The sequence below is a fragment of the Pipistrellus hanaki genome (assembly GCF_964339955.1).
Source record: "Pipistrellus hanaki genome assembly, chromosome: 7".
NCBI lineage: Eukaryota > Metazoa > Chordata > Mammalia > Chiroptera > Vespertilionidae > Pipistrellus > Pipistrellus hanaki.
Genome location: NC_140509.1, coordinates 12,863,052 through 12,875,759, shown reverse-complemented (window position 1 = coordinate 12,875,759; position 12,708 = coordinate 12,863,052). Strand labels below are relative to the sequence as shown.

General features: G+C 43.6%; 1 protein-coding gene across 1 annotated transcript; it reads right to left on the bottom strand.

The window, feature by feature from the left end:
• Positions 1–34: 34 nt before the first annotated feature.
• MAD2L1BP (MAD2L1 binding protein) lies at positions 35–7,189 on the bottom strand. Its single transcript, XM_084889819.1, has 3 exons — positions 7,073–7,189; positions 6,316–6,581; positions 35–959 (listed from the first exon to the last, which is right to left on the bottom strand). Exons 1-3 carry the CDS (start codon positions 7,116–7,118, stop codon positions 447–449), a joined length of 825 nt encoding a protein of 274 aa, XP_084745945.1. The 5' UTR covers positions 7,119–7,189; the 3' UTR covers positions 35–446.
• Between the last annotated feature and the right edge of the window lie 5,519 nt (positions 7,190–12,708).

Sequence of the window (12,708 nt, the reverse complement as noted above, 5' to 3'; positions counted from 1 at the left end):
GAAAGACAAAAGATTCTAGCCTCAAGCCTGGAAAGTCTCTTTAAGCCAAGAGTTTCAGGAAAGTTTAATATAAATTCATTCATTTTATATTTAAATTCATGAGTCATTCTAACATTTATATATCTCTGGTAAAAATTCTGAAAGGCCACAGAAAAAGGACCCCTCCATAATAGTGTCTATGGGCCCGCGTTTGCTTTCCAACCCCAAACAGTAAAGTCTGACCCAGTCAACCTTTGGTTCTCAGAGATGTTGTTCAATGATGATGATTACAGTCCCAGTCACACCTTCAGCTCACCAGGAAGTCCGAGAAGGGGAAGCAGGCAGCCAGGACAGAACCTTCCTCTCATCAGGAAGCAACTCTACTTCCAAGCAAGAGACAGGGGACTTGGTGCCAGAGAAGGAAAGATAATTTAGCCATTGTGTTCTTGATTAAGAAGCAGCGCTATTCACTCATGAAAGCCTTTCAATGTCACCGGTGCCTGGAACCAAATGTAATCCTCCCAGGCTGTGACTGGGATGGAGGGTCTGCCGCAGGACAGGGTCACAGTCAGTTTGTGGCCCCGTTTGGGCACTCGGTAGTTCAGCTTGGGCCGAAACCAATCTTCTCCACAGTCGCGGTGCCCCTGTGCCATGATAATGGTGCCCATGAGTGGAGGAGCCTGAAGCTCACTGAAGGCATCAGCCATAAAAATGGCTCGGAAGATAAGGCGCAAACAAGCTGCTGTGCTCACCCTCTGGTCCACGTTGTGGGGGGCCAAGCGGGACAAGTCAAGCTCGTAGAATTCTTTGGGATTTAGAACACTGCCCCCAAGGAGGATGAGCACTCGTGGTACGAGTGTCCGGGCAAAGAGACTCTCTAGGTGGCTGAGGACGCTCTCCAGTTCTTCCAGGGTTTGTTGGCATTTCCTGCTGCTTGCCTCAGTGATGGCCCAGGGTTTCTTCTTCACCGTGTCCTCTGCCTATGGAGACAAAGATGGTGAGAGAGAAGGCGAGGTGGAGAAAGCTAGTGACCTTTGATGAACCCTGTTGGTTGGGATACAGTAGACTATGGGTCTGGATTTCCAGTTCAATGAACGGCCACAGCTAAGACACTGGGTTTTATCAGAGGGCAATATGTCAAAAAGGAAAATACATTCTTTGTACAAAACCATAACCATCCCACACTTAGAACACTGAAGACAGTGTTCTGAAGTAGGAGGGCATTCAGAAATAAGCAACTAACACAGTCAAGATTTGGTGACATAGTAGGTGGCAAATTTTGCTATAATGGGAGTGATAACAGGAATGAGGATTGTGTAGTTTTATAATAAAGATGCTCAACAGCATGAGAAAAGATATAGTAACTATGAAACCAGAAATAAAGAATGACATAGAACAAATAAAGAACACATTGGAAGAAATACAAACATATTAGGGGAAGTTGAGGATCGAATCAGTGAATTAGTGGACATAGTTGAAAAAAATCAAGAGAATCAAAAAGAGAAAAATAACTAAAAAACAGGAGGACAGCTTAAGGGAGCTGTGGGACAATGTGAAACATAGCAATATTAGAATAGCAGGTGTGCCAAAAGAGGCAGAAAGGGACAGAGAACGGGTTTGAAGAAATAATAGCAGAAAACTTCCTGAACCTGGTAAAGAAAAAGTCACACAAGTTTAGGAGACACAGAGAACCCCAAACAAGAGAACCCAAACAGGCCCATGCCCAGACATCATAATAAAAATGTCAAAATTAGCCAAAACCGGTTTGGCTCAGTGGTAGAGCGTCGGTCTGCGGACTGAAAGGTCCCAGGTTCGATTCCGGTCAAGGGCATGTACATTGGTTGCGGGCACATCCCTGGTAGGGGGTGTGCAAGAGGCAGCTGGTCGATGTTTCTCTATCATCGACATTTCTAGCTCTCTATCCCTCTCTCCTCCGGCTTGGGCCGAAACCAATCTTCTCCACAGTCGCGGTGCCCCTGTGCCATGATAATGGTGCCCATGAGTGGAGGAGCCTGAAGCTCACTGAAAAAAAAAAAAAAAAAAAAAAAAAAATCAATAAAATATATTTAAAAAATAATAATAATAAAAAAATAAAGTGAGACATTATTTAAAAAAAAAAAAAAAATGTCAAAATTAGCCAAAACCGGTTTGGCTCAGTGGTAGAGCATCAGGTCTGCGGACTGAAAGGTCTCAGGTTCGATTCCGGTCAGGGGCATGTACATTGGTTGCGGGCACATCCCCGGTGGGGGGTGTGCAGGAGGCAGCTGGCCGATGTTTCTCTCTCTATCTCTCTATCTCTCTAGCTCTCTATCTCTCTCCCTTCCTCTCTGTAAAAAATCAATAAAATATATATATATATATATATATATATATATATATATATATTTTTTTTTTAAATGTCAAAATTAAAGTAAAAGAGAGAATCTTAAAGGAAGCCAGAGAAAAGCAAACTGTTGGCATCAGCCATAAAAGGGACTGCTGGGGACTGCAGGGCTGGGCCCCCCTGACCGGGCAGCCTCCACTGCTGCTGAAATCTCAGCTCTGCCGCAGACTGTGCCATCTTGAAGGGGGGAGTGGCTGTGATGGGAAGCCTAGCCTTACCTTCAGTCGGGAAGAATCAGATACCTCCCGGGACCCTACAACCACAACACCCAGGGACCAGCTGCGAACCCACAAACGAGTCTCAAGCAGCACAAATATGTGGACTCGGATGAGCTCTGCACCTCGTCACAGAAAGGTCAGAGAAAGGTGAGGTCTGTGATCCAGGCTGAAGGGAGAAACATGCACAGCGGGATCTAGAGGTTCAGAGGAAGTCTGCGCCCCACTAAATTTGCGGACACTGGGGCCACCATAGTCCGCGAATGTGGAAGGGGGTCTACAGGGCTGCTGACAAAAGAAAACTAGAAATCAATCCATAACTGGGCTGGGCACAAAAAGGCAGCCTGAAGCTTTGCCAGTAAACCAGCTGTACCGTGCCAGGGGAAAAGACGTGCAGAGACATAAGCAGAGTCCACGTTCGCGCACTTACTTTGGCTCTTTTTCTCTTTAAATGCTTGCTTTTCATTACTAAGCCCAGTACAAAATATCACCCAATTAAAAACACTCTCAGAGACTGCAGGGGAAAGTTATTTTTGTGGAACCTGTCAGAATGGCTATCACTAACAAATCAACAAACAGCAAGTGCTGGAGAGGATGCGGAGAAAAAGGAACCTCCTTCACTGTTGGTTGAAATGCAGACTGCTGCAGCCATTGTGGAGAACAGTATGGAGTTTCCTCAAAATTTAAAAAATGGAACTGCCATTTGACCCAGTAATACCGCTTCTAGGAATATATCCTAAGAAATCAGAAAGGGCATAGGCACCCCTAGGTTCATAGCAGCACAATTTACAGTAGCTAAGATTTGGAAACAGCCTAAATGCCAATTAGCTGCTGAGCGGATAGAAAACTATGGTACTTCTACACGATGGAATACTATGCTGCTATAAAAAAGAAGGAATTCTTACCATTTACAGCAGCATGGATGGAACTGGAGAGCATTATGCTAAGTGAAATAAGCCAGTCAGTGAAATCAAAATACCACGATTTCACTCATTTATGGGTAATAAAGAACATTATAACCTGATGAACAAGAAGACAGATACAGAGGCAGAGAAGCATCTAACAGAATGTCAAATTACAGTGGGAAGGCTGGGGAGGTTGGGGGGAGGTAAGAGATCACCGGAAGGACTTGTATGCATGCATATAAGCACACCAATGGGCAAAAGACACTGGGAGGTGGGGGAGTGAGGGCATGGGTGTGGGGGGGCAGTAGGAGATACTGGGGGCAGGCCAATGGGAGAAAAAAGGAGACATATGTATACTATTTGTAATACTTCAAACAGTAAAAAAAAAGAAAAGAAATGCTAAAGGGACTGCTGTAATGAGAAGAAATAGAGAGAAACCTAGGCGTACAGAATTAAAATGGCAATAAGTACCTATTAATAACCTTAAATGTAAATGGATTAAATGTTCCCATCAAAAAAAAAAATAGTGTAGCTGAATGGATACAAAATGACCCAACTATAGGCTGTCTACAAGAGACCCACCTCAGAACAAAAGACACACATGGGATGATGGTGAAGGATGGAAAAAAACTTTCCATGCAAATGGAAAAGAAAAAAAATTTGGAAAGCAATACTCATATATGATAAAATAGACTTCAAAATGAGGCCATCACAAGAGACAATAAAGGCCACTACATAATACTAAAGGGATTGATCCAACAAGAGGATATAACCCTTCAGAGAACCAAATGTTTCGGGATCCTGGAGACAGTGTGCCTACAAGGTTTGAGAATAAGCCTGAAACATGTGAAGTTCGGAATAAAGTGTTTGTGTGTTATACCAAGAGAGACGCTGAACTATTAAAACATGTATTTGGTACATTAAAAAAAAAAAGAAAAGAAAAGAAAAAAAAAAGAGGATATATCCTTGGTAAACACATATGCACCTAATATAGGAACACCAAATTAAGTAAAAAATCTTCCAGAGAACTTTAAGGGGAGAGACTGACAACAATACAGTTATATTAGGGACTTTAATACCCCCTGACTTCACTGGATAGATCTTCCAGACAAAAAATTACCAAGGACATAGTGACTCTAAAGTACATACTGGATCAGATGGATTTAACTGACATTTATGAAACATTTTATTCCAAAGCTGCAGAATATACATTCTTCTCAAGTGCACATGGGTCATTCACAAAGACAGACCACATGTTAGGACACAAAACAAGTCTCAACACATTCAAGAAGATTGAAATCATATCAAGCATCTTCTCAGATCACAGTGTAATAAAATTAGAAATCAACTATAGTAAAAACACTCAAAAACAACCCTAACTGGTTTGGCTCAGTGGATAGAGCGTCAGTCTGGACTGAAGGGTCCCAGGTTCGATTCCGGTCAGGGGCATGTACCTTGGTTGAAGGCACATTCCCAATAGAGGGTGTGCAGGAGGCAGCTGATCCTTTTCTCTATCCTTCTCCCTTTCTCTCTGTAAAAATCAATAAAATATATTATTTTAACAAAAACATTCAGAAAGAAGACATTTTAATATGGTTTAGGAGTCCTCCAAAGAAACCACTAGGCTGTCACCAATATCCTTAAAGTCTTATCAGACCCGGCCATGCATACAGAGCTTTTAGTGACTTATTCTTAAATATTCACCAGACAAAGACAAAAAGCCTCTAACATGAAAGACAAAGATCAGAACAAATAGGAAAAGGAATCTGAAAGAAACAGAGACACAGCAAGGCACATAGGAAAACCTCAAAAATAAAGTAATTGAGCCGAGACCGGTTTGGCTCAATGGATAGAGCGTCGGCTTGGGGACTGAAAGGTCCCGGGTTCGATTCCGGTCAAAGGCATGTACCTTGGTTGCGGGCATATCCCCAGTAGGGGGTGTGCAAGAGGCAGCTGATCGATGACTCTCTCTCATCGATGTTTCTAGCTCTCTATCTCTCTCCCTTCCTCTCTGTACAAAATCAATAAAATATATTTTAAAAAAAAAAAATTTGCCTATTTAAAAAATAAATAAATAAAGTAATTGATATCTTCAGGTAAGAGAGGTTCATACAGACACGAAACAGGATGCTATTAGAAAGGACCATACAGGTGACAGGAGATTTGACTGTGGGCGGTGGGCACATGGTGCTATATAGATTTGTAACTTAGGAATCCACACCTGAAACCCATATGTTCATGTTGCCCAATCTCACCCCCAATAAAATTTAAAAATTAATTAATTAAAAAAAGGAACATGCAGCCCAGCCAGCATGGCTCAGTAATTGAGCGTCTGTCTACCTATAAAGTAGGAGGTCATGGTTTGATTCCCGGTCAGGTTACATGCCAGGGTTGCCACCTAAAACCCGAGTGCAGGAGGCAGCCAATCAATGATTCTCTCTCATTATCGATATTTCTATCTCTCCCATTCCCTTCTCTCTGAAATCAATAAAATATATTTTAAATAAATAAATTAGTCAAAGAAGTCCCCCCAGAAAGTAGAACATAAAAACAAAGAGACAAAAATATTAATTAGGAGAGAAAAGATATTAAAATTAAAGAGTCAATACATGAAGTCCAAATGTAGCACAATAAGAGTTTCAGAAAAAGAAAGTAAGAAAAAAAGTGGGGAGGGTTAGATTTATCAAAGTGACGGAAACCATGGGATGAAACACATTCCTTACAGCTGCTCAGGCTGACAAGTCCTGAAGATTCCTTAGACCTCCTTTTTAACCTTCCTCCCTTCTAACGGCCATAGTCTCCCCACCATCCTTCTCGGACAGCCTGTGCCTACCTGGGGAGAAGATTTTAGGTAGAAGTGCTTTAGCTGTTCATAGGGCAGAGGGAGCTGCTGGCGCTGGTACATGACATGCTTTAGCAGTTCACAGGTAAACTGACAGCAGCCTTCCTGGCTCACAGGCCCGGGGAAGACCACGGGCACCAGGCCGTCCCGGGGGCAGAAAGCCTCGGGACGGCTGGGGAGTTCTTGGGCGGTGGTGGTCTCCAGCAGTTCTATCTGGGGGGCGTGGGTTTCCTCCGACTCCTCATACCACTGCAAATCTGGTGGGCGCGCAGGGGGACAAGAAAGAGAAAAATTAGAAACTCAAAAGGCCAGAACCAGAGCACCCTAACCCCGACACAGGCACATGCCCTTCGCAAACTCCAGAGTGAGTGGAGGCGGGAAGACTCCTAATCCCAGTCGCCTAAAGCGATGTAAGTGACGGCGGCGGTGAGAAAGCGGGGTGTGGCGGTGGGGGTCCAACTCTGAGGCCGGGGACCGATGCTCGGAAAGCAGAGGCTCTGATCTGGACTGAAAGAACGTGTGGTCCAGCGGGCTCCAGAACGCCGCCCGAGAGGGGTGAACCAATGGGATCCTGGGCCGTGCGGCGCTGGAAGTCACTCCGGTCGAGCGGGAGCGGGGAGGGAAGCCCGGGAAGGCGGCGGGGAAAACCGGCCCGGAAAGGGGGCCCGGGGACACAGGACGGGAGGAGGAGGCGGCAGGGAACAAACAAGTCCCCCAAGTATCCCGGGACCCGGACCCCATGCCTTACCTGGGGCTGCGGTCAAGGTCCGCAACTCCGGCTCCGGAGCTGCCATCACGACCTCCTCTCCGCACTGCGGTTTGAATAGGCGCCCCGCGAGGTATTATGGGAAACCTGTGCTTCCACTTCCGGCAGGTCGGACCGGAAGCCGACGGGGCGCCACCGCAGTACGGGGCCGACCGGGCTGGGGAGGGACTTAAGACTTGCGCTCCCTCCCTGACACCCTCACCCTGGGCTCTGCCCCGGAGCGGAGCGCTGCCTCCCCGAGGACACCCGCCCTCCCGCACCCCCTCTCCCCAGCGTCCGCCATTCACTGTGCGCCTCCTCGGTGCCGGGCCTTGTCCTAGGTGCTGGACGCTCTGTGGCAAGCAAGACCGAGGCGGAGGCTGTCCTCCAGAGGTTCACTCCCTGTAGATACAATACAATGCCATGAATTACACAGCACCCTGGCTGTGGAGGGGAAGAACAGGGACGCCTAACCTAGATGAGGTGGGAGCAAAGGGGAAGTCCAGAGAAAATGTGCCCAAGAAACTGACCTATAAGGAGGAGAACGTTAGAGGCAAGAACATCCTCTATTCAAGCAATGAAAAGAATTAGGGCCCTGGAGGGTGTTTGCTCAGTAGTTAGAGCGCCGCTCCTGAAGGGTCGAAGGTTTAATTTCCGCTGAGGGCACCTACCCAGGTTGTAGGTTCCATAAGCAGCGGGGGGGAGGGAAGGGAGTGTATGAGGCAACAAATCGATGCTTCTCCCTCTCCCTTGCTCACGCTCGCGCGCCCTCTCTCTCTCTCTCTCTCTCTCTCTCTCTCTCGCCCTCTCGCTCTCTCTCTCTCTCTCTCTCTCTCTCTCTCTCTCTCTCTCTTTGGAATCAATGGGGAGGAAGGGAAATGTCCTTGAAGGAGGAATTTTTTTTAAATCAGGTTATAAAGAGTTAAGGCTGTGGTGGACAAACAGGAGCCAGATCATGCAAGGCTTTATAACCCATGTTTGAACTTGATCCTGTGATGGAGAAACTGAAAGATTTAAGTAGGGGAGTAGCATTAAGTAGGGGAGTATAAATTTAACCTCTACACTGGCTGTAGGGTAGAGTTTAGATTACAGGAAGGATAAGAGAGGAAGTGGGGATACCAATGGAGATAGCAACTACAGTTGCTCAACTGCATGGTGAATGATGCCTGAACTAAGTGGTCACAGTCGGTGCAGAGAACTGGGTGAACTCTATAGAGATATCTAGGAGGTCCAATGAGCATTACTTGGTTGATTCCAGGAAGAGGAGGAGGGCTACAGCAGGCTTTTTTTTTTTTTTTTTTTTTTTTTTTTTTTATTGATTTTTTTACAGAGAGGAAGGGAGAAGGATAAAGAGCTAGAAACGTCGATGAGAGAGAAACATCGACCAGCAGCCTCTTGCACACCCCCCACTGGGGATGTGACTGCAACCAAGGTACATACATGCCCTTGACCGGAATCGAACCTGGGACCCTTCAGTTCGCAGGCCGACGCTCTATCCACTGAGCCAAACCGGTCTTGGCAAGACAAGCAGGCTTTTCACTTCGGCATCTCTACTGCCAGTTGTGTCATTCAAATAAAGAACACTAGAGTAGCTCGACCAACCATGGCTCAGTGGTTGAGTGTCAACCTATGACCAGGAGGTCGTGGTTCGATTCCGGATCAGGGCACATGCCTAGGTTGCAGATCCATCCCCAATGTGAGCCATGCAGAAGGCAGCTAGCTGATCAATGATTCTCTCTCATCATTGATGTTTTTCTCTCTCCCTCTACCTTCCTTTCTGAAATAAATAAAAATATATTTTTAAAACTATTTTTTTAAAAAAAGAACATGGGTAGGATCAGTTTTTTTGGAGGTGTGGATAAGGAGAAAAGATGAGTTCAGTTTTTGATAGGTTGGTTTGTGTTTCATTGAACAGATATTTAGGAATAGAGATAAGTATTTGAGTGTCATCATCATGGATTGGATAAGATCACCCAGGGAACCCTAGATGGTTTGGCTCAGTGGATAGAATGTCAGCCTGCAGACTGAAGGATCCCAGGTTCAATTCCAGTCAAGGGCACATGCCCAGTGTGCAGGCTTGATCCCTAGTAGGGGGCCTGCAGGAGGCATCCGATCAATGTTTCTCTCTCTCTCCCCTCTCTTCCTTCCTCTCTGAAATAAATTTTTTTTAAATCTGTATTAGCCCTACCCGGTTTGGCTCAGTGGATAGAGTGTCAGCCTGCAGACTGAAAGGTCCCAGGTTCGATTCCAGTCAAGGGCATGTACCTTGGTTGCAGGCACATCCCCAGTAGGAGGTGTGCAGGAGGCAGCTGATCGATGTTTCTCTCTCGTGGATGTTTCTAATTCTCTATCCCTCTCTGTAAAAAAATCAATAAAATATATTTTTAAAAAACAAAATAAAAAATCTGTATTAAAAATAAAAAAGCCCTAGCCATTTTGGTTTAGTGGATAGTGTCAGACTGCGAATTAAAGGATCCCAGATTCAATTCCTGACAAGTGCACATGCCTGGGTTGCAGGCTTGATTCCCCAGTAGGGGGCAAGCAGGAGGCAACCATTCAATCATTTACTATCATCGATATTCCTCTCTCTCTGACTGAGAAGTACCAATAGAAATAGATGTGTCAAGTCACAGAGGCCAAGAAAGGTTGAGTTTCAGGAAGTAGGCACCAGAGATTAAAACATACAATACTATAAAAGACCCAACTGGTATAACTCAGTGGTTGAGTGTCAATCCATGAATCAGGAGGTCATGGTTTGATTTCCAGTCAGGGCACATGCCTGAGTTTCAGGCTTAATCCCCAGTAGGGGCATGCTGTAAGCAGCCAATGGATGATTCTTACTGATGTTTCTATTTCTCTCCCTCTCCCTCTATGAAATCAATTTAAAAATGTTAATCCATCTTATGTCATTGGATTGAGATAAAGCTATGCTGATGGGTGAAAATGGCCTTCCATGAGAACCCAGGTTATTGCAATTATCCAAACAAGATCCTATTTCCTATAAAAGAAGCACAAAAAGCTGTGTTTGGCATCTCATCTTGAAAAGGAGTTTGACTTTTGCAATTGTTCAAAAGCTGCATTAAATACAAGATAAGATTCAATGTGATCCCTATTAAAATACCAACAGCATATTTCACAGATCTACAACAAATACTCTAAAAATTTATATGGAACCAAAAAAGACCCTGAATACCTGCAGCAATAATTTTTTTTCCACCAACACCCAATCCCTGCAGCAATTTTGAGAAAGAAAAATAAAGTTGGAGGAATCCCAATACCAGATATTAAGTTATACTACAAAGCCACCTTAATCAAAACAGCCTGGTACTGGTACAAGAACAGACATATAGATCAATGGAACAGAACAGAGACCCCAGAAATCGACCTAAGCCATTATGTTTAATTAATTTTTGACAAAGGAGGCAGAGCAGTCTCTTCAATAAACAGTGTTGGGAAAATTAGACAGATACATGCAAAAAATGAAACTAGACCACCAACTTACACTGTACACAAAAATAAATTCAAAATGGATAAAAGACTTAAATATAAGTCAAAAAACAATAAAAATCCTAGATGAAACCATAGGCAGCAAAATCTCAAACATCTCTCATAGCAATATGTTTATGGATACATCTCCTAGGGCAAAGGAAACTAAGGAGAAAATAAACACATGGGACTATATCAATATTAAAAAGCTTCTACTCAGCAAGAGAAGCCAACAATAAAATGAAAAGAGAGCCCACTGTATGGTAGAATATATTTGGCAATGATACATCTGATAAAGAGTTAATATAAATATATATATAAAGAACTTATACAAAGTAACAAAAGGAAGGCAAACAATCAAATTTAAAAATGGACAAAGGATCTAAATAGACACTTCTCCAAAGTGGACATACAGATGGCCAAGAGGCATGAAAAAAAAATGCTCAAAGTCATCAATTGATTATCCGAGATATGCAAATTAAAATGACAATGAGATATCACATCACACCTGTCAGAATGGCTACCATCAATAAATGACAAGTGCTGGCGATGATGCAGAGAAAAGGGAACCCTAGTACACTGCTGGCTGGAATGCAGACTATGGAAAACAGTATGAAGTTTCCTCTAAAAATTAAATACAGAACTGCCATTTAACCCAGGGACCCCACTTCTAGTAATATACCCTAAGAAACCTGAAACACCAACCAGAAAGAATGCATACATCCCTACATTCATAGCAGCACAGTTTACAATAGCTAATATCTGGAAACAGCCCAAGTGCCCATCAATAGAAGAGTGGAGCCCTAACCGGTTTGGCTTAGAGCGTCAGCCTGCGGACTGAAAGGCCCCAGGTTCAATTCCAGTCAAGGGCATGTACCTTGGTTGTGGGCACATCCCCAGTAGGAGGTGTGCAGGAGGCAGCTTATCGATATTTCTAACTCTCTATCTCTCTCCCTCTTTGTAAAAAATCAATAAAATATATGTTTTTAAAAATAGACGAATGGATAAAAAAAAGTTGTGGCACATTTATACCATGGAATACTATGCAGCAGTAAAAAAAGAAGAATCTCTTACCATTGAGACAGCCTGGAAGGTCCTAGAGAGTACTAGTAGTATGCTGAGTGAAATAAGTGAGTCAGAGAAAGACAAGTATCAGATGATTGCACTCATATGTGGAATCTAAGTAACAAATAAACTGATGAACAGAGTGGATCCAGAGGCATAGAAGCATGAAACAGAGTGTGGAACCTTGGAGACAAGGTGAGTGGAGGGTGATCAACCAAAGAACTTGTATGCATATACATATGTATAACCCATGGATACAGACAATAGGGTGGTGAAGGCGTGGGGCGTGCAGCAGGGAAAGGATGGAGGGGGCAATGGGGGAAATTAGGGGGACATAAGTAACACTTTCAACAGCAAAGATTAAAAATAAATACAAAATAAAACTCATCATGATCTCAACATCTCGAGTTTATAGTCAGCAGACTTGGCTGCAGAGAATAATCCAAGGTAAGTGTTCATAAAGATTCTGCAAATGATACTTTTCTTATTTACTGGGTTAATGATTTTGATTTTTGGATTTGCTATGGCAAGTTTCTCCCTGGGTTATAAAATGTTTCCCTTTGCAATGGCAATGATGGATATTGCCACTGGTTTTTTTTCCTTTTCTTATTGTGGTAAATGCTGATGTATGCCGAAAGTCGGAGGAATTCACCATTCCTCAACTAGAAGAGGCATGGGAGTACAAACTGAGCACAATGAAATTTAGGCATTAGCAACCGAGAAACCAACAGTCAGCATCTGCCTATAAGCTAATCTGAAACCTGATTATCTCTAGGCCTTCAGAACTTTGTAAAGTTCCTTGAGCATTTCACTTACAAAATAAACACTAATTTCTTAAAAAATGTTAGTCGCTTAAAAAATAAAATACTATAGCCAAGCCAGCATGGCTCAGTGATTGAGCATCAACCTATGAACCAGGAGATCACAGTTCCATTCCCAGTCAAGGCACATGCACAGGTTATCAGCTTAATTCCCAGTATGGGGCATGCAGGAGGCAGCCAATCAATGATTCTCTCTCATCATTGATATTTCTATCTCTCTCCATCTCCCTCTCTGAAATCAATAAAAATTTATTTTTAAAAATATAC